Source organism: Tachysurus fulvidraco, chromosome 11 (assembly GCF_022655615.1).
Source record: "Tachysurus fulvidraco isolate hzauxx_2018 chromosome 11, HZAU_PFXX_2.0, whole genome shotgun sequence".
Classification (NCBI taxonomy): Eukaryota; Metazoa; Chordata; class Actinopteri; order Siluriformes; family Bagridae; genus Tachysurus; species Tachysurus fulvidraco.
This window is the reverse complement of record NC_062528.1, coordinates 6,534,189-6,559,664: the sequence shown is the minus strand read 5'-3', so window position 1 is coordinate 6,559,664 and position 25,476 is coordinate 6,534,189. Positions and strand designations below refer to the sequence as shown.

The 25,476-nt window shown below is 36.4% G+C and overlaps 1 protein-coding gene across 2 annotated transcripts; it reads left to right on the top strand.

The window, feature by feature from the left end:
• Nucleotides 1-2,366: 2,366 nt before the first annotated feature.
• Nucleotides 2,367-22,843, top strand: alcamb (activated leukocyte cell adhesion molecule b). 2 transcript variants are annotated; one of them, XM_027173975.2, is made up of 16 exons: nucleotides 2,367-2,615; nucleotides 11,961-12,067; nucleotides 13,208-13,424; nucleotides 13,517-13,581; nucleotides 14,364-14,451; nucleotides 14,529-14,705; nucleotides 15,110-15,234; nucleotides 15,877-16,009; nucleotides 16,490-16,602; nucleotides 16,684-16,810; nucleotides 17,447-17,562; nucleotides 18,836-18,968; nucleotides 19,473-19,502; nucleotides 19,808-19,925; nucleotides 20,947-21,062; nucleotides 21,258-22,843. In XM_027173975.2, exons 1-15 carry the CDS (start codon nucleotides 2,561-2,563, stop codon nucleotides 21,032-21,034), a joined length of 1,692 nt encoding a protein of 563 aa, XP_027029776.2. In that variant the 5' UTR covers nucleotides 2,367-2,560; the 3' UTR covers nucleotides 21,035-21,062; nucleotides 21,258-22,843. The 2 variants fall into 2 exon arrangements, with proteins under 2 accessions (XP_027029776.2, XP_027029777.2); XM_027173976.2 differs by having other exon boundaries at nucleotides 2,368-2,615; nucleotides 19,811-19,925.
• The last annotated feature ends 2,633 nt before the right edge of the window (nucleotides 22,844-25,476 follow it).

Genomic DNA, 25,476 nt, shown 5'->3' with positions numbered 1-25,476 from the left:
ACTGCAGCATTATTCTGGAGAATTCACTCCCATTGTAAGCCAGTCCAAACAACAAAACATCATGTACACACAATTATGCTCTCATTCACACCTACGGGCAATTAAGCTTTACCAGTACTTACCGGTTTGTTGTTGAACTGTGAGAGAAATGGAGAACCCTAAGGACACCTACATGAAACACAGAGAAGATATAAAACTCCAAACAGCTGGGAACCCATGTTACTGCTGTGAGGTAGCAATGTTACCTGCTGTGCCTCTCTGCCATACAGTAATAAAATTTTCAGATGATATTTAGATAATTCTTATTAAAAACTGACCTTCTATTCTGCTGCCTGATGGTTTAACCATTGCGATATGGATCAGAAGGTTAAGAGTTCAACTCCAACCACCACCAAGCTGCTACTGTTGGAACATAGAGCAATCCCCTTGAACATCAGCCAAATTAGGTAAATATAATGTAAATGTAAATGTCGGCATAAAATAAAAATGCTTTATAGTTATAAATGCAACATGCAAAATATAATGCACATTAGAAACATTTTCATACAGCACCAACAACCATGTAGATAAGGAATGCAATGTATTTATAGATTCATGTTCAACATAAACCATCAGTCTTAATGGTCTTAAAGTAATGAATCTCCAGTTACATGAACTAATGAAGCACTCACGCATTGGAGATTTAGCCATCGACTGACACTGGGAAAGCTGTTAAGGGCATTTGCACCTCCTGCCAATCCGAAGCATGACAGTATGTTAGATTCCTCCTCTGCTCTTTGCCCTTTTCTTTTCTATATTGAACATAATGAGGTCTCTGCTGCCTTCTGTATAGCCAAGCCTCACCATTCATTCTCTGTGGAGTGAGTCATTTCATGTACTTCAGAGCACTCTGGATAACAGAGTCTCTGAATATTTCTTTGAAAAGTCTTCAGAGTATTTAATATTTTTTAAAATAATTATGCTCCCTAATTTTTGGATGTAATTGCACTAATTGCAGTGTTCAGATTTGCTGCTACTATACACATATGTAGTTATGAGTTCCGTTATTTTTTTGTAAGTCTATATGGACTTAATACTAATATGCAATTTGGTCAACCAGTGAAATATTCATGCAAGAATGTTGGATACTTTTACTGGTTCAGGTTTTTGATGGGAAATAGTAAAAGTTTGAATATTCTACCATTTTTATTAGTAATTTGCAAGAATATTGTTGCACGAAATCTGTTTTTGCAATGCCAATATTGGAAAATACCAGAAGATGCTTATGTTGTATAATGTCTCTTAGCTTTAAAGATTAAAAGATTAAAACTCTCCAGGACTGTAGGTCTTCTATTTGTTTTGTTATGTATTAATTACAAACTGTGATTTTGGCTCTGCCTTTTCTCAATACAAAGTCATGCCCAACTTCTGGAGTTTTTAAAGACATTATATTTCTCCTAAAATCTTGGTCAGACTGCTCAAACAGGTGACATATCAACCTAAACCACACTCATCAGTGCCAAGTAAACATACAGAAATGTCTGTGCCGAGTGTTGGATTTGAAAACATAAGATTTTCCTTATTTTATGCTTTAAAATCAAGTAAAGATTCTCATATATTGCACTGCTGTGGATTCTCACTCTGTTTAAAAGAGGGGCTTTCAGGCTCCCATGCAGACCAATAGGAGGTGTTAGGAAGGACAATGTAAATGTGAATGAGGTGAGAGAATAGTGAAGCAGCAGGGACACTTTGGGGTAATAACAGCTATAAAATGTAAATTTAAAAGAGAGAGTGAACAAGATAGAAGAGACTTTGTCCCTGGTGAGATATTAAGATTCTTTGATCTTATGTCAACATAATTAGAGTGTAGTACACCAGGGGTGTGATTATACACAGGTATAATGTTATACTGTTATAAGAAACAATAGATAGCACTGTTTATGGTAATGTTAATTTGGTATAATGCCTTATGATAGATAGATAGATAGATAGATAGATAGATAGATAGATAGATAGATAGATAGATAGATAGATAGATAGATAGATAGATAGATAGATAGATAGATAGATAGATTTAGTATAGGGATAGATATGTAGATCATGTAAAGAATGCCACAACATTTGAACATAAACATTATTAGCAGTCATGATACTCCAGTTAGTTAGTTTTTTAGTCATAATGAAATTAAACACTAAACAAATTATATAGACCATAGAATAGAAACGCCTAGTGTTGTGTCCTAACCTACAGTTAGTTATGAAGACTTAAAAAAGTCTCTTAAAAAAGAAATCTTCTACAAAGGGCGGCCATACTAAATATCCAGCTAGTTTGAATATGTTGTCTAAATTGTGGGCGGAGAGAAGGATTTCTTGTGTGTGTGTCATGAACAGACCTAAGGCGTGTTTTGAGTGGCGCGCGCTCCGGACTGCAGAGGATTGAACACGAAGCGCACGCGGTACCAGTTTGAATTGGGAGCTCGTTGTGTATCACGCTGTTCGAGTCGAGCACAAACGCTTCAGGACTTATTTCAGAAAGTTGTTTTTTTTGTTCAAGGGGAACAGCACTGATTGTTTTTCAAGAATGCATGCGACTGTCTTTTCTGCGTGGGTCCTCTTCATATCCCTACTGGACCAAGGTAATGTCCTTTATGCAGTAGTCTATACTCCAAAATATATATATACTCATTTTAAGTTTAGAAGTAAGTAAGTTTTGTAAGGAACTGATACTGAATCAATAAGTAAAAAAGATCAACGAGAAAGCATAATGAGCAGAGCATAATGTTTAGTAAACTTTTAGTCTATTAATAACTATCCAGTCCTTATACTGAATTAACTCTTACATCTCTGAATAAACTCCTCCTAGGACTACATAAGATCTTACAGTAACAGTACTGAATTAACTCTTTGGTTATAAAGTAGTCCTTACAGTAAAAGTCCTGAATTATCTCTTTAGGGTTATAAAGTAGTCCTTACAATATTGAATTAAATCTTAAATCTCTGAATTAACTCCTAGGACTACAGAAGCCCTTACAGTAACAGTACTGAATTAACTCTTTGGGGTTATAAAGTAGTCCTTACAGTAAAAGTACTGAATTAAGTGTTACTTTATTAACTTTTTAGGATTATAAAGTAATCCTTAGAACTGAATTATCACAGAATTAGAATTCTGAATGAACTCAGTAATAAATTTATTCTTGCAGCACTGAATTAACTGGTAGTGTTAATGTAAGGGGAGTATATGGATATATATGGATGGTATATATGGATGGTATAATCCCTAATGTAAGCTGTAGATAAATCCTCTGTATATGTGACAAATCCTCTGTATACCCCTGTAGTGTTGGGGTTTTAGGATATATCTTGCTTTGCTTGTTCTGATAAGAGATCAAGCTAAGTGATAAAGCTTAACTGAAAACTGTCTTGTGGAGTTTGGCTGTGGGGAGTGTGCTCATTGATTGCTCATTTAAAATCTGAGGAAAAGTCTGCACATGTTGCAGGGCAGATTATACATTGTCTAACATGCAGTTTTTTAATTTGTACAATTTTTAAGTGTTTTATTCTTTGTTTTGTTTTTTAACGAATTTGTGTATGCATACTTGTGAGTAAGACGGTAAGATAGTGTGAAGTGGGGGTTGGGGTGAAAGGCGTTGGTTTCTTTCCCTCAGGCTTGCATGTGAATGCAGCCTTCACCAGGTGATGAAATGTATCATGCTGAGAACAGCATGTGTTCTGAATATTCAGTTGTACATCTTCGTCATCTGTGTTCTGCGTCAGAAACCGAGGCTTCATGAGTATAGCACTTGCCGTGTATTTTAACAGACAGGACTGTTGCTCATTTAGTACTGATACAGGCGCAGGAAGATGTCTGTTTGATAACAATGTGCCTTGTGCTGAAAGATTGACAGTTTGTCCTGCAAAGACGCAGTATGAACACGTGTGACCTCAGTGCTTTTTCAGGTCCAACAGGCAGCAGCGCTTTCGAAGCGGCAAATGAGGCACTTTTGAACTTAATCTGATAAAGAAGTGCCAACATCTTGCAAATGCCAAACACTTTTCTATTATCATTTTACAGTTATAGGCATATAACCTGATTATCTATTTATATATATTTGAGTTTTAAGTCAAGAGTAAAGGGGATTTTATTATCATTTTGACCATATATAGCTGATGCAGTTCACAGTGGAATAAAATAACCTTCCTCCAGGGCCAGTGTTCCTTCTTTTTGATGCTTATTTTTAATCGTATTCTTTTAACTTTGAAAGCCTTTCTTTAAGGACTACAGCACTTTCCCTCCAGAACAAATAGGGCTTAATGGCCATTGAAGGAGTCACAGAAAAGTAGCCTTAGTGAGGCATCTGGTTTTTGTTCCTTTAGCGCTCCTGTTTTCCCCCACCCCCTCCGGTCACATACACACAAACACACAAATGCGCAGGCACACACACGTACACACTGCTGGCAGAGTCACACCTGGTCTGACTTGTTTAGCTGGTGGGATTCTCTTAGTTGGCTTTCATTCGAACATCCCCTTCTGAAACCGAGTCTTATGTACACATCTTTGTGTGTTCGCAGGAAACTTGTTCAGATATTTAATTGTGATTAAGAATTTTTTTAATGTTTCTTTAATTCTGTGCTTGGATCAGTTGATTTCATTTCTTTAAACAATTGTGGCCCACATCACAAAATTAAATTTATGGTGCGTTAGAAGATCTGCGTTAAGCTATTTCAGCTATTGACGAGAGATATGAGAGATATGTTAAATAAAATGCAGCGAGAACTTTACAGCCTCTTCAAGGCAATATTTCTGAGTTATTCCCTAGAAGTGCGGGTATTCTTCAGAGCTACATTATATGTTATCAGACAAAACAAGAGAACAGTTCTTTCTGCATTCGAAAAGGAGGTAACCTGTTGTTTTTTACGACCGATAGAAGAACAGCACTGACGCTCTTGCAATGCATTCCTATTGAAATGCGCGTAAGGTGCTTTCTAGAAGCTCCAGTGCTCCTTGAGGTCCACCCTGTTTTGGACAATGAGTCAAGTTTTTCCCTTCCTTTTGTTATGCACTTTACCCCTACTGGCTACATTGTCTGTTGGGTTTCTCTTAACCGGTGCATATATCTGCTAGTGAGGAGTTCTCTTGAATTTAACACAAGTGCATACACCCCCATGGAGAGGGTCTTATCTGTTCTGTGTCCTTTATTTGAGGAGCCCGGTCTCATATGAATGACTACCCTTCATGCAGCTGCAAGCTGAAATATGCCATCAGGTCCATTTACATTTTGTGAGAGTGAAGTGATGGGAGCAGATTTGTCCATTCTTATTTACAGTAATTTGGTGTTATCCAAAAAGTGCTTAGTCCACGTGTCTTACTGTGCCTTTTTCTGATTAGGTGGAGAAAGAGAGTGAGATCTATTCCCATTGTCTTTCATATAATCATCTTAATATATGTTTATTTAGTGCCTTTGTTTAGCTGCTGAACACAAAGGGGCTTTGGTACGATTTTGAGAGCTCATAATCCCACTCAGGGTGTGTCAGGGTTTAGAAAATAAAGCCATTTCTTACAGTAATATATGACAGAGAATATCTTTTTCTTATCCTAAAGTAATCTTCAAGAGCCTCTTCTGATGGCTGTTGATATTTTGTCTTAGAAATTATTTTCCGTGCATAGAGGTACAAAAAAAAGTCTTTTTTTTTCTTCAGATTCCTGAAGATGTTTTTGTACCAGTCACAAATAAATTTTTTATTTGTATTTTTTAATAATTCTTTATTGACTGCACCCTTTTATCTTTGTGCACCCAAATTAAATGAGATATGCAACGTAATAGTTTCTAGACTAACGTCTATAAATCTGTCAAACTGAGCTCTCGGGCTAGAATCTTAAATGAAAAAAAAAAAAAAACCTGAGCCACCACAGTGTTTAACTAAGCAAGCTACTTCCTGTTCAACTGGTTTGGAGAAATAAACACGTTGCTTTATATAAAGGCAAACGTTCACCCAACACCACTTACCAAAACAGCCCACTTGTACATCAATATTGATAGCTGTAATCGGTCTAGAAGTGTGGCTCTTGGCATCGCTGCCATGTTTCTAATGTCCTTTAAAGTACAACATGATACAGCTCTATACTTCTTTAAAGAATCAACAATGAACTGAAGGCAAACATGTAAATATGGGACATGGGTTGCTTGCAGTTGGTCAAAAAAAAAAAGAATAGGTTTCAGGTGGGGTGATCTTTCATTGAGGCAAACTTTGATGTTGCTTTGCTTTGAGCGTACAAGCCACCACAGATTGCCTCAGCAATTTCGAGCAGACACACCTGTTCCAGGTGTGCACTTCCATAGCGTACAGTAGGATGTTTGAAAGTCTCTTTTTTCCAGCATTTCAATTGTCTCTTAGCGTCTGGGTTAGGCCAAAGAACACAGTTTGAACAGCATATTTCCTGACTGTTTTTCCTTACATGGGGTCAAGAGTCGACTATAAAAACGTTATTCATTTACAATATTGTAATCAAGGTGAACTCAAGTTGAATCATGTCTGCTTAATGAAATGTTATGAATAAACCAGTAGGAAATAAAGTGCATAAAGCACATCATAGGTCTATTTTAACTAAACAAGCTGGTGCGCCAGCGTTAATATGGTAGCTGGGATTTATGCTGCAGGGCGAATCCTAAAGGCAGGGTAGATCATGGTGTAGAGGGCAGGTTAAGACCTGCATGACCTGTGACTTCTTGTTCCGGACAGGCCACTGAACAAGCAGGAATGTGAATTGAATGCACAGCATACAAACCGAGACGTTCTCAGGTGACATACTTTAAGTCATGTTGAAGGATTTTTGTTATGCATTACCACTGAAGCACGTGCCAATGTGAAGGTAAGAATAAAGGTATGTCGAGATACCATGAAGCACAAAAAGCCATAATGTGAACACCATTGTTACTTTTCCATTCTACCCGGATGATCTTTGTGTGCTGTTGTGTATTTCCACAACATATTTATTCTTTCACACTACTGACCATCTCTTTTAGAAAAGAAAGTCCTTCTAAAAAAACAAGTAAGCTGACCTTCATGTTTTGGCATCAGTTCTGAATGGCCTAATGTCCTACATGCAAATGCTGATAGTATGAACACGTGCAGGCCTGCAGGCCTTGGCCATTCAAATGTGCTAAGTGTGAATGCATTCGAAGTGTAGATAAAAACAACGCTGAAATTTTTTTTTTATTATTATTATTTTTATTTTTTTTTTTTTGATGCAGTAGCCATTGCGAACAAGCCGATGTAGTCACCAGGAGCCAAGTATATTTTCTATCTCTGGTTTTTAATGACTGCTCATTACTGGGAGACATTGTTGGATTTTTAATGCATTCCGGACCCGGGGGTCGTCTCCCATCAAATTCATAATTTAGCACTTAATGGATGTGATTCCGGAGTGCACTTATCTCTTAACCTGCAAAATTACTTTTGTTTTTATGTAGCTTAGGCCTGATGCAGACATTCACTGACAGGCTTTATGGCAGTTTCAGAAAGCTATAATGGCACTTGCTCATTAGATTGACAGGAAGACATTTGGGAAAGAAACATGGGCTCAAAATCAATTTCCGCCTATTGGCTTTAGTAAATGGTGCCCTCTATTTATCCAAGACACAGCCTTACTAAACGGCCTCATCCTAAAGGTTAATAGTTAACAGTTAGTGAACGCTTCTTCTTAAAAGCGATCCCTCCCTCTTAGTACGAGCCGATTACGGCCTAGAAGCAAATGTTTATGATTTAATGCAATATGATTTAATGCAGTGTGGCGACTGATCATGATATTAGACACGATGGAGAAAGCATGACGTAGTTTAACACAGGGCCTCAATGGTATAATAACACACACACACACACACTTATAGGTGTTTCAAATCTATAATCTATAGGTTTCCACCCATTAAAATAAAAATAGTAAGCAGATCAGTTGTAACCTTTTTCTATTAAACTAGAAAAAAACAAGCTATGGTTCTGTCATCTGTACTTTTGTGTCATCTCTACTTTGATTTGATTGTGCCACTGTACTATACTTGCACGTTCGTATTCATCAGCAAACTGGGACGTAAAATATCAGCCCAAACGAAGCTCAGATCTGCTGGGCGTTTCTCTCTGACTAAACTAATGAGACTGTCAGTGACAGACTGTGTGAACTGGCTGCGAGCCCTAGCCCTAGCGCTAGCTTTGCTTGTTCATGCCAATATGTTTATTTTTCTTACCACATTCTGTTGTGCTTGCTTCCATAAAAGATCCCACATTTATCTACATTGACCCAAAAACTTTTAATAAAAAAAATCTATTTTTGAAAGACAGGAAATTATACCAATATGCATAAGAGCTGTCCCGTTAATGTATATATTAATCAGTATCCAATCAAAATGATTATTTACATAAAATTTCTAATTTTATTAGCTAATTTTAGCTCCATCGCTTCAATAAATCGCTAGATCAAAAAAAGTACATTTATGTACCGGTGAAGTAATAAAGCACTGTTATACAATTACTGTTACATTATATTATACAATTATTAATATTTCCAGATCATTTAACATGTGATTTAGGTACAGCTGTATGAAAGTATAGTACAGGTTCGGTTAACTATAACTATGACAAAAGTAAATAAGCATTGTGTGATCCTCTGGCAACAGATGAGTGATCTGTGAGCGTAATGTTTAAACAAAGCACTTGCTTACAAAAGAAGATTGAACATGGGGGATGGGGTGGATTTGTTTACTTCACCTGGCCCACAGTCATCAGCTCGGAGGAATCAGCACAGCACACTCGCCGGTCTGACTTTGTGTGCTCATCTGGTGTTCACTTCCCTAATGTAGGTGTTACGGCGTGTCCTCTTTGTCGAGTGAGATTAGATGAAGAGGAGGTTTTTAAGGCAGCAGTGCCTGTGGCGTCCAAGGAACATAAAAGCCGTCATAAACATTTGTATAAGATACACAGCTGCTGCTTAGAAATTTGGGCCAAATGAGATGTCTTTTACCGATTTTGCCCTCATACCTTCAAGCTATGGCCTGAAAAAGACGAAAACAGAAAAGATCAGATTAAAAAAAGTTAAAAAGCTTAATCTTATTAAAATATCGTGAAGTGAAGATAAAAATTTCAGATCTATCTATACACCACCTGTGTTGCTATGGCATTTCTAAGTCCTAGAGCACATTCATTACCAAGTTGGTTACCTTGAGTGTGACTCACAGAGCTGAATATTTCCACTGACCTTCTTAACCTGTTCCAAAACGGCTGACATGCTGTGTACTTACAATTATTTGTTGTCCACTACGTTTTCGGTTTTGGTTTGGGATCCATGCGAACAGAGCAAGATTGCTTTTGATATGCTTTTGGATATGGGGTAGCTATTGTTTACGAATCTGAACCGGCGAGACAGAGATCAGATCTGAGCAAAAACACCAGAAGCTTCTAACGTCAACATGGCTTTCATGTGATTACTAAGAAAACCTTTGCGCGAACATTTAAAATTTTTGTCTTGTCAATGTTGTCTTGCAAGATGGTTTAACTGATAAAGTCTAGAAAGCAAAGTAAATATGTTATCTCTTCCTTTTTTTGTTGTTGTGCATTTTTTAAAAATTGCGCATGTAGAGACAAAGATCTGTCTTACAACAAGTCTGGTCAGGTCGTAAAACTACAACGGAGGCATCTGCTGACAGGTATGACAGGCGACTGCATCTGTGTGCACAGAGTCCTTGATGAATTTAGACACAGGCATGCAGACTAAATTTGGTTAAGTAGAACCCTGAAATTAGATTTCTCTAACCAACCCTCTAACTCTAACTTGATAGATAATATAAGATTAATGTGTCAGTCTCTTTCCACTAAAGAACACAGATCAGCATATGAAATATACATGCCAATAGAGGTATATAATATAGAATATTTGTGTGAAGTGTGAAGCCTAAAATATATAGAAATACACCTGCACAAAGCAACTAGATGCCTACTTCCTGGTTGTTATTATTGCTTTAGCAAAATCAACTGGGTTTTTCTTTCTCTCTCTCTCTCTCTCTCTCTCTCTCTCTCTCTCTCTCTCTCTCTCTCTCTCTCTCTCTCTCTCTCTCTCTCTCTCTATTTCTCCTGATTGGCTGCCGTCTTGTGCTGAGAAAATGAACCACTCAAGTAAAGACATTTTTTATTTTCTTAAAGCATCCCTGTAGTCAAATCTGAGGCTTTTAAACCGTTTTTTGTCCTATTATTAATACTCATTATATATTTTTATATTCTGTGCAATTATTTCCCTTATATTCGGTACCTCTACCTTTGTTTAAAAAAAGCATCATTTGGGATGGTTAAGTTACTTCATAAAATAGACTCAATGGCTTGGACTTGTTATAATCATTAGAAAATGGCCAAATCTTTAAGAAAACATAACGTATATCCTTGCATCAACCTCTGGTTATTATGGGATAGTTTGGCAGGTTTGGCTGCTGTTATGTAACTACTGTTATATAATTGATGCACGTAGGACAGGGTAAGGTTTGGGAGGACATGCTGTAAATGGATGGAAGGAGTCAGACACTGAACTATTCAAAGACATTGTGCCTGAAATACTTTAGAGGCGTCAGAACATTTACTACTGATCTATCTAGTGAAATGGTTTTTATGTTTTAAAAAGCGCTATACAAATAAACGAATTGAATTGAATTGAATTGAATTATCTAGTGGAATGTAAAAGAGATCAAGGCTGGGATTGATATGGCATCAGGTCATGGAGGGTGGAAGGATATTCACGTATAGTATAGGATAACGTATTATGTGATGTACTAAAGCGTTGCTTGTCCATAATCATATCGTGTACATTTAATCTATGCATTAAATAGGTGTTTACAATTATCTGTGCTTAATAAACTCAACACCAGCCAGATTTAAGGATGACCCTTCTGGCTTATTATAGAATTCTAATATTCAGAATTAATGTTTGGTTAATTGCTAAGTGAGTGTCTTCAATGCGGTGTAATGAAGTATAATTTCCCCACTGCAATTAAACTTTCCTCCTGTCAGCAGTGAGGCACACAGTTACGTCTTATCTTTATTTGAATTCTGGCTAACCAGCTATTTCTATGTAACTGCAAACAGCTAAGATTCATAGCACGGCTCCATCCAGATGGATCCAATACAACCGTAACATAAACACAAAGCAGATTAATTACATAACAATAAAAGTTTATTGTTGATATTGTTGACTGATACATCTACAGATGTTTACCTTAATAAACTAGACAGATGGTTTCTGACTTAGCCAATGCAGGTATTCATAACTTTCTTAACATAGAACTAATATTTATTCTTTGGAAGTTTAACACAAAAATGGGCTGAAAGAAGTGAGTGTCATAGTTCTACAAAAGTTACAAGTAGCTAGCAAACACATCTCTTCTCTGCTATTTAAATGAGATTTTACAACCATGCAGTTCTATTCTCTCATATTTTTGATAGATAATAATTCAACTGGGTTGTTTTTGCAGATGTGAAACAAAACAGTTCTCCAACGAGCTTCGGTTGTATATATAGCATCCAGAACAAATAAATCGCACCCACAACAAACTGTCTAGCTGAATATATTCAGCCTAAGTATGTTGCTTACTTACTCGACGATTCTACACAAAGCCACAACAACCTCAACCCTGGGGTGTTGTCTAGGTGGAGAACATGAGCTGTGCATTTATTTCAAAGCCATGATATCATTTGACTTTATTTGAATATTCAAAATATCTGACTGCTTTGCCTGACAAGCAGGCGAGGACATTCAACGTCATCCAGCAGGATTCAAATTTTATAGGAGAAATTAAAGCTTACGTCTTTTGATGCTAGAAATCCGATACAATTGAAATATTTGATACTGTTTATTTATGTCACCTATTACAATAGATGGTTTTGGTAAATGAAATAAACTTACTGTGTCCCCAAGCATCCTATAAGTGTTTCTTCTTCTTCTTTTTTTTCAGTGAGTGCAAACGTAGCCGTGGTGGGCAAATATGGTGAAACTGTTGAGCTGCCTTGCAACAAAGGAGACATCAAAGTAGAGGACATCCTGATAGCTAAATGGAAATATGTAAGTATATTCCAATATTTAGTCATAGTTTATCTTCATCGGGATTAGTCATTCAAAAAATAAAAAAATGAAGTCATGTGATTGTAACCTGGTTGTGGGTTAAATTTGAATGGATCAGCTCAGATAAAAGGATCTTTCAGATATAAATTTATTAGAAGTAGATATAGAAGCAGAAACCATAAGTAATAGATGGAGAATTATTCTAAGAACAGATATGGTTGGGTTAAGTGAATGTAAGAAACCGCACACAGAGGTATTGAGACCACTGACACAGCCTACAGACTTGCATGTACGGACTATCGTCGTGTATCATATGCTGATTATTTACTGTAACCATAATTGTTCAACATAGCACATTTTTTATACATTGTACATTGAAAAAATCCATTTCAGGTCAATATTAAATATATAATTATAACATGAATGAATTAATCAGATGGGATCCACCTAAAAGCATGAACAAGATGAATGAGTTCTTTCATGCCTTAATCCCAAGGACTAGATTTTATATGCATGTTGCTACAATAAAATGACTTTAGTGAGCTAGAAATATAGAGTACTTTGTAGAGAAAATAGTAATAAATATAAAAATATTACGCTTGCATTCCGAAAGCATGTAAGAAGTGAATTGCACACACAACCCCATGATGAATTTTATTTCTACCTGTAACATTAATGTGTGCTGAATTTATATTACTAATACTAAGACAACTCATGACATAGAACTTTTCTCGTTCCAACTGAGAAATTTGCAGTGAACATAAATTCAAAACAAAAGGGTTCCTAGGACTGTTGTTATTTAAATCTTTGCCTTCTTCTCATTTAAAAATGAACATTTTTAATTAAAATTTTTAAAATGCATTGCTTTTATTTTGTAAAGTATGGCATTTGAGAGGAAGACTACGGTCCAGAACTCTAGAAAACTATTTTAAAATTCCACACAGAAATTTAAGTTAACCATTTGCGTAATCCAATTTTAAAACAAAGAACTGTCCCCGTGTAAATATTGCTGGTATGACCTGCACCTAGCAGTTAGCAGCATTGCGTGCAAGTTTGCGCGTTTGCAACCTCTGAGTCACTCGATCATAAGCACACGTATGATTATAGCTATGCTAAGAAATGCAAAATTCTGCTTCACAGGACAATGCGGGCGGCACCGACGTTCATCTTCTGACAAAATCAAATACACAGAATGCCTCGTTTGCCCCAGTTGCAGAGTACCAGGGCAGACTTGTCCTCACAAAGGACCTCAACCTAAAAATTTCCCAGGCCAAAATGGCTGATCAGAGGACATTTACCTGTATGGTGGTGACAGGAGTGGATATATATGAGCATCCAGTTGATGTGACAATCGAGAGTAAGTGTATTCTCGAATAACACTGAACACTACACATCATGCTGAAGTAATCATATGTTTATTAAATGATATATACCACTCTTGTCCTGCAGAGGCTCCGTCTCCACCCACAATCACAAATCAAGCCAAAGTGTTAGCGCTTGGCAATCTAACAACGGTATGTCATAAACTACATGCACTTAAGTTTGTTTTATTCCTCTAAAGGTGTGGCATTATACAGATATACTCAATAACTATACACAAATAGACTTAATAACAGCATCCACCCAGAAGCCTGGAGCAGAATTACATTAGCTTACGATTTTGCTGGATGTTTGGCTTTTTCCTGAAAACAGTTAAACCAGAATAGTTTGTGTGGGTTGTGAAAGAGGGTGGAGTCCTACAATTGTTCTGTACTTGATAATTATTTGTTGTAGCAGACTAGAGTTTGTCTATTGACTAGACTCTTATCTTCTTCTGAATTTTTATCTACAGGTTCAGCATTGAAACACATTAGTATGACATTTACAGCTTAATGCACTATTTTTTGGTCATTTCTTGGTTAAAGCTCTAACAACTATGTCCATGTCCATGTGAAATTAAAACAAGTCGATTGGACGGACATCAGATATGCTCATTCTCTCTCCCTCTCCCTCTCTCTCCTCTCTCTCTCTCTCTCTCTCTCTCTCTCTCTCTCTCTCTCTCTCTCTCTCTCCCCCCACTCCTTACCCTGTTTCTTTTAATAAACAGCTGTGGCTGTCTGAAGACACAGTACAACTAAACATCTTATTTACTTCTAATTTTCGACTCAATTTAATGTTAAAGTTCAGTATCGATGGAATATTTTAAACAAAAAGTATGAATGGTATCTATGAGTTGCTCTTTTGTGATTAATTAGTGTAGGCAGGATACATTGGAAATGTATTAGTATTGCTAAACGTTTGTTTTTATATTTTTCAGCTGGCAGAATGTACTACTAAAGATGCTAGTCCAGCAGCTCACATTGTCTGGCTGAAGGACAATGTTATACTGGTAGAAACTGACAAAGGTATGAATCATCTCAGGTCCATGTGACAAATAAGGTTTAAGAAATATGATTATTAAAATTGTTATTTATCATTTCAGTGATCGCCATCACAGAGGATGCACCGAAAGACAAAGTCACTGGCCTCTGGACTACATCCTCCAAGCTGCAATATTCAGCTACGAAGGCAGATATGAATTCCAAGTTCACTTGTGCCGTCAAGCATAAGAGCCTCGCTTCGGACCTCGTGTCTGCTCCTATGACCTTCGTCATTCACTGTAAGTCTCTATCCTCACCTTTGTTCCGTTGTTAATATACAAACTACTCAGATTAATTATATATTATCTATAATATTTTATATACAAGTCAATCAATTCCCGCTCACACTGGAATATCAGCGTTTACTGACTGGATAAACTGCTTTCAGTAATACACAGAGCAGTGATGTTGAAGCTTGAATAGGGCTTTTTTTTGTTGGGTGCCTCAGGGCATGATTACAGCCAGCCTATTCCTGCTGCTACTCTCAAAAGCTCTCCTCACTCGGGAAAAAACCTCTGTTCTTCAGACTGAGAACCTCTCAATGGCTCATTATGACCATCTGCTTAGTGGCTTGATCTGTTTGCCCCGTCTGTAGCCCTCCATATGAGCTAATCCCTCGCATTCACACCTCTTTCCTGCACAGACCCTAGTGAAAAGGTCACCCTCCAGGTTGTGGCTGCACTCCCGATAAAGGAGGGAGCCAGCGTGACCCTGAAATGTGCAGCTGATGGGAACCCCCCACCGACCAAGTACAACTTTTATATCAAGGTAAGTAGAGCACGTCTGGCTCTTTTTATACCGAGTTCACTCTTTTAATGTCAAGCAGCTTTTGATGGTCATATGGGCTACTGCATAATTTATACATACTAAGGTATTACTCAACAATGCAACGTCTATTAGGAATAGAAAACAGGCAGAATACTGTCCATATGTCCCATTTTCCTTTCCATTTTCTCCAGTAGCCAACCCTTACAGGGCAATCTAAGTTCTGTTGTAAGAAAAAGACATAGGAACAAATACCACTTGTTTTGGTCCAACAGATCTACTTATTTGCACCATCAAGGCATTCACAATCTTTTGTTTTCTAACCCTGTTATTGTTTTCCTTTATTCTAAGTAAAATTATAAGTCTTGAACTTCTGATGAAAGAAACTGTTGCATGTTAATCCAATTATTTAGTTCTTTCAAATATTTTAAGATTTCGCCACTTAAGGTCAAAGCAGATGCTTTATATATTTTATATTGAATTAAACAATATTTTAATGTTAGCTGTATGTAAATAGCATGGTTATTACACAGACATATTTTTGCATAAAAGGTGTGACAGAATCCTGTTAATAATTTATAAAGTCTCAGGAATGGTGAGCTCTGTGCTGAAACCCAATAAATGTGCTTCCATTTAAATGTGCAGGGAAAGAAGGTGACCACTGACAACTCGGACAATTACACCTTCCCCAACGTCACCCGGGCCGACAGCGGAGAATATAAGTGCTCCCTGGTGGACGACGAAGCAAAGGCAGGCTCTGCCAGTTTTACCGTAGTGTGTAAGTTGTTTGGATTGTTCTAGATCACATGTGAGCCACTGTAATGTGTGGGCCAAGATCAGAATCATCATATCTCATACATGGGAAAGCAGTCATCTTAATAACAAGTAGATTGAAAGATGTGTTTTTTACACACTTCACTGTGCATGAACATATAAGTGCTGGTATCTCTTCCGCATTCACACATCCAGGAAGTCTGCAAGTCTGTTTTTAAATGATGGTTGTTCAGCAGGAATGAGCTATTCTGTAGAAAGTATTTGTCTTTGTTCACTGTTATGGAAAATGTGTGCATGTGGGATTGTTTAAGTCTTTTTTACAAAAAAAGGTAAACGGTTTGTGATGTGAATACAGCTTTGTTGTCTTGCCCACTTTTATGGAAAGTACTAATTAAATTAGAGATCTGCTATGAGTGATGAAATGGACAAGACCAATAAAATACGGAAAAGCTAAGATTTTTCTTCATGCCTTGTTTTGCTTTAGACTTGGACATCACCAACGTCACCAAAGGAAAGATTGTTAAACTTTTGTCTGAGAGCTTTGAGGCAACATTAGATGTAGACCCCTATAAAGGTACACAAGTGTCATGGACAAAGGTAAATCAAAGAATGACAGTTTTGCATATTATTTTTATTTGTAATCAGCTTTGTTGTTTCTAACAACTACTGCTGTTACAGGACAACGTAAAACTGAGCGGTAAGCCCAAGTTTGACAAGCTGAAGTTCTCAGACTCTGGAGTGTACGAGTGTGTGGTTTCCTTGGAAGGAATTGTCAAAAAAGCATCATTTGAGTTGGAGATCCGAGGTAAGTGTGCACTAATATTAATCTAACAATAACACCCTATTAGCACATATCATCCTCATATAAATCATCCTTCCACTTAAGCTGTATGCATATAGTAGGGTCCACTGCATAGATGTAGTGGTGTCCAAAAAGTCTAAGAATTAAAACTAAATATTCAGTAGGTTGCACAATTTCACTATTTAAACACAAGTATGTTTGTGTAATTGACCCTGTTCCAGAGTTTCTGTGAGTCTTATCCCTTCCATTGTTCAAGTGACACGCCAATGGATTTGATCTGGATTGGAGCATGATGTTTTACACAAATTCATGGAGTCTGTGTCAGCTCCTATGGACATTACACAAAAAACCTCTGTGTTAAATTGAAATGGTATTAATACTAGTGGTACTAGCAGACATTTGGACCCTACTGTATGTTCATATTGTAAAGATGATCTTACTGTTATTTACCACTGTAAAGTGAACATTACAAAATACAATAAAAATGATTTTGAGATCTTTTTTTAACAGTAATAACAGACACCAAACAAAAGCAGGTGAGCCTGTGTCAGCTGTGTCACTGAGCTCACCTCATAAAGATCTTTAAAGTAAAGTAATGTTGTATAGTTGATGACTGTTGATGACTTCTTGTACTTGTAGGTGCTCCAGTTATCACTAAGCTGACTAAGTCACAAAGTAATGGAGCCAAGCTTCTGAGCTGCAAAGCTGAAGGTTCACCTAAACCCACCGTGCAGTGGAGCATCAACGGCACTAACGTAAGCACGGAACCATGAACCTCCAATTTTATTAAAGACTGCAGCTGGCATGATGTATGACAAAACAAATTAAGAACATATTGTAGATAGCTACAATATATTAAACAACACAAAATTAGTCAATGTGTAGTTAATGAGTAAGGTAGATTTTTGATTAATTTACCTACATTACCAAAAACTGGGTATTCCAACATGTTATATCATGTCAAATACTACAATTATAACACCATTATTTCAACTTCCATTAAAGTGATAATGTAGTGTCTTTTTGATGCACAGGCACATTTTCACCTATACAATTTGTAAGTGCATTATATGTTTGACTTTATTATGTTTGCACTATATGTTTGACTTTATTTTATGAATACATTTCTGGGTCATGGAGCTTCAATGGGGTTCAAGTGTATAAGTATCTCACTTCATTTCCTGTTTGGTAGGGGGGAAGTAAGCGGGAAAGCTTACTTTCTGTTGACCGTAACCTTTATTGGTGTATTTTAATGTGATTTTCACATAGACTTCAACATAATCAGTCAACAAGTGCGTTTCAGTGTTTTCTATAATAATTATTAATAATAATTCTATAATAATCAAAAACATATGGCTAAATACGGTGACCCATACTCAGAATTCGTTCTCTGCATTTTGTTCTCTGCATTTGACCCATCCAAAGTGCACACACAGCAGTGAACACACAAACCGTGAACACACCCAGCGCAGTGGGCAGCCATTTATGCTGTGGCGCCCGGGGAGCAGTTGGGGGGTTCGGTGCCTTGCTCAAGGGCACCTCAGTCGTGGCCGGCTCGAGACCATTAGGCCACGACTTTGCATCATCGTATGCTTTTTTGTTTATGAGTTTGTGGTTTTCATCAGTCTGTACAACATGAATGTCATCTCATCAATAAATGTGATCAAGGAACAGTGTTTCTTCCTGCTACTTCGCCCCTCAGTGTTATAGGTTGTCGCTACACAATTGATCGAACTGAGTTGTGAATCTGGAGCTCTGAGATTGTCACTAGAACACACTCCATGAAGCTGTTAGTGGATCAAGTTGAAGTAAAGTAGGACATAGTACTATACTGCCCTTAAGTGGTGCATAGTGAAAGCACACCTAGACGTTAACAAACCGAAGCAGCAACCGTTTCAGAACTGTCCATTACATACCTACTTTGCCCAACCATTATGCTGTATTATTAACCTAGCCTGATCAAATGTAGTTCCATCTCAGTGCTAAAGTATGCATGGTGTAATGTATGTCTGTGTTTTTTGATTGCAGGTCTCAGAGAGTTCCTATGTGAACGGAGCAATCACATACAATCTCACATTGATTCCAACAGGCAATTTCACAATCAACTGCACAGTTTCTAATGAGCTAGGCACCGTCACGAAGAGCATAGAAATTTCCACCTGTAAGTATATTTCTGTCGACAGCATTATGGATGTTTTTCACTTAATGCCTTTTCACTAATAATTGCTGATCATTTTATTTCAACTATATATAATATAACATAAATAATCATTTGGCATTAACTGGCATATTGGGTGGTATTGCCACCTCACAGCTCCAAGGTTCTCGGTGTGATCCCTAGTTGGCTGCTTCTAAAAATAGTGGCTATGTCAACAGTATTTCCAAGAAGTGTATAGCGAATAAATGCATTATTAATCAGTATATTGGAGCATGTTCTGCTAGGTTAAATTCTATTTTAAATATTATTCGATATACACTGTATAGTTTCTATATATATATATTGAAAGTGTAAGCAAAATACTCATATTAACACATAGCCTATAGTGTGTACACACTATACACACTATAGGCTATGTGTTAATATGAGTATTGTGCTTACACTTTCAATGTACTGTCCACAAACATTTGAAAATCCACACAAATCATACTTTTTATCCGGTTACAGTGCCGGAAGATTCAACAGTGGACAAAAGGGGTGAGTTCACAAAGTTTCATGAATACTCTTGTGTCATCAAATAGTGTATGTTGTGCAAACTGACCTCTAGCAGATCTTCACTGATTAGAAAAAAAACAGGAAATTGCGGATATACTAGCCACTTAAAGCTTTATCTGAATTAATGACTAACATATTAGCTTAGAACATCACAAGAAACATCATTTGTACAGCATTAGAGGAAATGTGCAGATTTTTAAAACCATGTGACTAAAGTAATAAGGATATTATCAAATTTGATTTTTTTTTTATTAAGTGTTTTAATGCAATTGATCCTTTTTGCACAGCAGAGCAGACAGAAGACTCTAAAGAAAAGACACATGTAGTATTAGGGGTCGTCATAGGCCTGATCGTGGCTGCTGTCATTCTGGGTCTGGCCTACTGGGTCTACATGAAGAGAACCAGGTAACAACATAGTTCACAGCTAACCTTGACTCAAACCTTGATTTATCTATTAAACTGAAATTTCATTCAATTTCATATCATATATCATGATTACTACCGTGCCCTAACAAATATCCCCAAGCATGTAAAGGTTCCTGATGACTATTTATATAAATATTGTTTGTACTGATGATCATCAAAATGAATGTAGTACAACATATGTGTGTGGGAGCCTGGAAATCAACCTGAATTTAGGCTTTGCTTCTAACTGTTTTCTCTGGCTACAAAGGTAACATCAGATAAAGAGTCATGTTAACAAACACAATGGCCATGTCATAAACTTTGCCAGATAACTGTGAATTCTTCATGCAGTAAATGCCACACTTTGATCAAGTTGTTGGAGTAGCTATGTTCCATAAAGAAATAGCGCCACCTGAACATAAAGAATCATCTGTGGTCTGGAGTTGATAAACTTATTTCTCGGTTTGTTGCTACTGGATACTTGAATTTTCTTCCAGATGTATCCATCTATCTATCTATCTATCTATCTATCTATCTATCTATCTATCTATCTATCTATCTATCTATCTATCTATCTATCTATCCATCCATCCATCCATCCATCCATCCATCCATCCATCCACCTACCTACCTACCACATAGGAGGCTCTACACTGCCTATAGGAGTTAATGTCTTTAGTGAAAGATGTAACCAAACGGCTAAAGGTGCCTCGGGTCAACAAATTACATGACCTCTTTTAACAACTGATACACCAGTAATAATTTAGAGGGTCAAGTCTTCTGCAATCCCTACTATATATTTGTCCAACCAGGTTGCCATTTCTTCTAATTCAGTATTGTGTCTGTTGACTTCTGTCTGTTGGAACATTGCAAACTTTCCATGGGAAGTCAATACACTGTACACTCTGTCATGTGACAGGGTTTCCCAGGCCACCACACATGTATCTCAAAGATATGTATAGACAAATCCCAGGGTTATAAGGATTAAAGTTTGAAATATGCACTTTTGGTCTCTATTTAGGGAAGGCACCTGGAAAACAGGAGAAAAAGAGAATGGCACAGTGGAGGAAAGCAAGAAACTGGAGGAAACTCTAAAAGCTGATGTTTAAAACCAAAGGATACATTCAGAGTAAGAAGGTGAGTGTTTCCTTCAGGCTTGTTAGCATCCTGGTACTTCTTCTGTTACTGATACACTGCTTAGCTTTGTAGATGCATAGAATTCTCTATATTAAATACTTTAAAAACTATTTACTCTGGCGGATTTGGTTTTAGTGGCATTCAGTATGATTGTCCCAGAAGAGTCATTGTTTGAATAACTTTTTTGTTTTCTAGGAAAGGAGGCAATACTGTAGTAGTCTGTATTGCAAACTACGGAAACGTTTGGGAAGCTAAAAGGAGACCATCTCATTTGGTTAATAAACCAATATCTGATCCAGTGTGTAATGTATATTGCCATCCTCCATACAAGTGGGAGATTTAATAAATGATGTGTGTTGTATAATTGTGAATCTCCTGCACTGAGGATCAACTGTGGAACAAACTTGTTCAAAGTCTAAATGTTAATTACTTTGCTGTTTAATTATTTTGTGCATTTGACATACATAATAGTTGGCTTTTTTGTTGTTTATTGAACACATTTATTTAGTTAATGTCAATTTACCTCAACACTAGTCTGTAAACTGTGACTCCATTTGTGGTTTTGGATAAGAAGCTTGTCCTGCCATTTGGTTTTTTGGAGAGATTTTGCTTCCTTTTTTTTTTTTTTTTTTTTTTTTCACATCTGTGATCCACATATACATGTGACTACAGTATGTTTTCTTTTTTGGTTCATTCAGCACTTGGATTTTCATCAAGATAAACTAGTTTGGAAGTTAAAATAAGCTCGCAAGTCCATTCCCAGTGTCCAGATTTCCTTGGCATGAGACTCGAAAGCTCCATTAAGATGTTACAATATGCTCAATGCTACATTTAAAATAGAAATTTTTATAGATTGGCAAAATTATGTTGAGTTAAACCATTAAAACCCTAAAAAGGACAAATGTAAATGCTAAATGCTCCATCTTTGGTCTGTTTTAAAATTTCACTGAAAACACTATATTGACCATATCTACATTACTGATGTGTTTCCTGTAATACATTTGTTTAATTTATACCCAATAGTGTTTTATTTGAATTCAGTCCCTTTTTGGATAAAAACTCTGATTTAGATTAACATATTTTATTCGTTTTATTTGTTTGATAGGATTTCACTTACCATTGGATAACAGCGTGTTATATAAATATATGTCATGTCAAATATGTCATATAAATTTACTACCCTGATTTCACAACTCTGCTAATGTATGAATAGGGAAAAAAAGTATATAAAAATACCTGCAAAATGCTTTCTAACTGTACTAGTGATTCACTTTTAGTCTGTAGAGCTTCAAGGTGCAGCTGTGGACTTCATATATTTAATCTGATGTATGAGCAAAGAATGGTAATAACTTGACATTAGGTAGTTAGTAGGAATATGACAGATTTGCTAATCTCTGGAAACTCATTGCAGTACTAGGAGTTGAATTACAGCCTAATCTTGTGTTTTTAATGTGTTCTTTCACAATTTGTTTAAAAACAATTTGTATTCAATTCATGCTAGTTCTTTGTTGATATGTGTTTGATATATATATATATATATGTGTGTGATGCTCAGCAGATGTCAAATGGTAACTGGATTGTTTTTTTGTTGCCATCTAATTTGCTATTCTTCTGCTATGTATATTGTATATGCTTTGTATGCCTGGTTCTGCTCCTTTTCCATGCTTTTTTCCATTTAAAATCACGGTTGAGACCAAAGAGGATAGTCGTTTAAGTATTGTACATACATTGTTCTTTTTTTGGCATTTGCTTAAATAAAGTGTACATTTTTGGAAAAAAAACGGTCATTTGCTTTACTGAAATCAGTATTGGATTAGTGGATTAGAATTTGTATTGTATTTATCTTTGTTTCTGGGGTTTTTATTTTTTTACAGCACAAAACCCTGCCTTATTGGGGTTTAGGTTGTAAGGAAAAACAAGAAAATATGAGGATGAAACATTGGGAAGAATCAAACGTAAAAGGGAACCCATCGTCTTCTGGGTGCAAGCAGAAACAAGGATTATAAATTATTACAGTATACAGGACTAGAAGAGTAAAGACAACCAGTACTGTGATGAAAAGTAATGTTTAATATATTAATATTTAATTCCTTGGCTCAAATCTACTGGTAGGACTTCTGAATTTTTGCATATTTGAGCTTTAACGGTAAAGATTTACCGTTTAAATGATAGGTATTCTGCAGATTTGCTGATCAGAAGTAACTTTCAGAAAGCTTTGATATAATAAATCAATAAATACAGGTTCACTAGGTTACATACTAAGAATACTATAAGTCAAAAAGTATATACATTGAGACACAACAGTAGAAGACCAAGTCAGGTTCAATTTATGTCAGGAAAGATCAGATTGTAGAGCCCAGTTTCTGAGCCAAAAGCATGAACCTGCCTTGTGTAAACAGTCTTTGCTTGTGAAAAGTGGTGTAAGGGTGGGGAATATTTTCTTGGCACACTTTGGACACATTAATGCCAAACAATCATTGCTTTAATGCCACAGACTATTTGAGCATTTTAAGCAAGTCATCTCAAACTGGTTTTATGAACAAGACAATGAGTTCAGTGTTCCTCAGTGATCTCTGCAGGCACCAGATCGGAATCCAATATAACATCTTTGGGATATGGTAAAAGAGGAGAGTCACACATAAAAGTGCACCTGAAAATCTGTACGAATTGCATGATGCAGTCATGTTAATATAGACCCGAATTTTGGGGAAGGAATATTTCCATCATCTTGTGGAATCCATGCCGTGAAGAATTCAGCTGTTTTGAGAGCAAATGCAAAGTATTATTATAGTATTCCTAATAAAGTGCTTAGGAAGTGTACATTTTCCTGGCAGCTTAAGCCAATCTGGCCTTTTTCCTCTAACATCTCTTAACATTAATGTTTTTCCACCGACGAAACTGAATGCTTTTTACTTTTCAAATCATGCGATGTAAACTATATAAAATGTGTGAGAAAATCCTAGATCAGCAGTTTCTGAAACCGTAAAACAAACCCAACTTTTACCTACAATCAGGCCACAATTAGAGTCACAAAGATCACAAATTTTCTTCACTTTGATGTTTGAGAAAAAAATAAAGTGAAGCTCTTGATCTGTTTGCAGGATGTTTTCACTCTGCCGCTGTCACTTTCATAAAAAAAAATATTGAATTAATTAATACAAGTATTTAAAAGAAACATTAAATGACAACAATAATAAAACAACAGATTTCAACATGTCATTTTTTCCAATATAAACCAACATTAAAAGCCAATTGGGAAAAAATAAGTAGAGCCGTACAGTAACATGTAGATCCAAGTTTAGCAACAATTACTTGATTAAAAAAATAACAATAAATGAATAAATAAATATTTTCTAGGAACTCGTCAATCTTTCAAACCATTGTTCATCATTGTTTCACCATTGATACCTCCAATGCATCTCTACTGGTTGAGGTCATTCAGATGTTATTTAGCCATTTGCTGGTGTGCCTAAGCTGCTAAACAGAAAGTTTCAATTTTTCCTCAAGAATATTTTGCTAGAAAGTGGAGCTAATGGTTGTATCAATGACTGCAGGTCTTATGGCTGCAAAACAAGCTCAAATCATCAGCCCACCCCTAGGCTTGACGGTTTGTATGGGGTGTTTGTGGTCAAACATAGTGCTGTGCATGTCCAAACATCTCCACCTTGGTCTCATCAGTCAAAATAATATTGTTCCACAAGTATTGTGGTTTGCTCAGAAGCAATTTTGGAAAACGAAAGCATGTTTCTGGTTTCTTTTTTGTTTTTACTTGTTCAATCATTATCTGATTTTGCTCTCGTGAACCTAAATATTTAATGTACTTAAAGAGACCTGTAGGACACGTGTTGTAGCCTGTAGGTGTTTTTGATTGTTTGCCTTGCATTAAATGTTATGAATTTCGGCTGAATTTGCTGGATGACAATCCTTCTCACTGTAGAATGGTGAATTTCAAATTATATGGAAATTTAGCCTTTATAATCGATTAATTGGTTGAACAAGGTTGAACATATGTGTACAGTTTTGGAAGCTGAATGTTGATTTATTTTAAGAAGTTGGTGGACAACAAATCTCATCCTAATTTGGTTGATTTCCAGTTCATCGTCCAATACGAAATTTTATTTAAAACTTGATTGGATCCGATGCTTTTACTCAGTTATGAAGCAAGACCCAGTGCAATAGAATTTACCCATCTAATATCTGACAGCAATACGTAGTTTCTCACAGAGCATAAAATAAAACTGCCCACAGTCAATTAAAAAAAAAATACTTGTGTGTTAACTCCCCCCTGTGGTGGGTGTGAGATACAAGGCTTGGTTCATCAGGTACATCAGGTATATAGTCAGTTACATTATACACCACTACAGACATATATAAATATAAATTATAATCAGGAGAATAAAATTCTATAGATTTT

Excerpts from the sequence above, each read along its gene's own strand:
- alcamb (XM_027173975.2), top strand. The coding sequence starts at position 2,561 with ATGCATGCGACTGTCTTTTCTGCGTGGGTCCTCTTCATATCCCTACTG. Across the intron at positions 16,010-16,489 it reads TGCCAGTTTTACCGTAGTGT|ACTTGGACATCACCAACGTC; the intron begins GTAAGTTGTTTG and ends GTTTTGCTTTAG. Across the intron at positions 19,926-20,946 it reads GTCTACATGAAGAGAACCAG|GGAAGGCACCTGGAAAACAG; the intron begins GTAACAACATAG and ends GTCTCTATTTAG.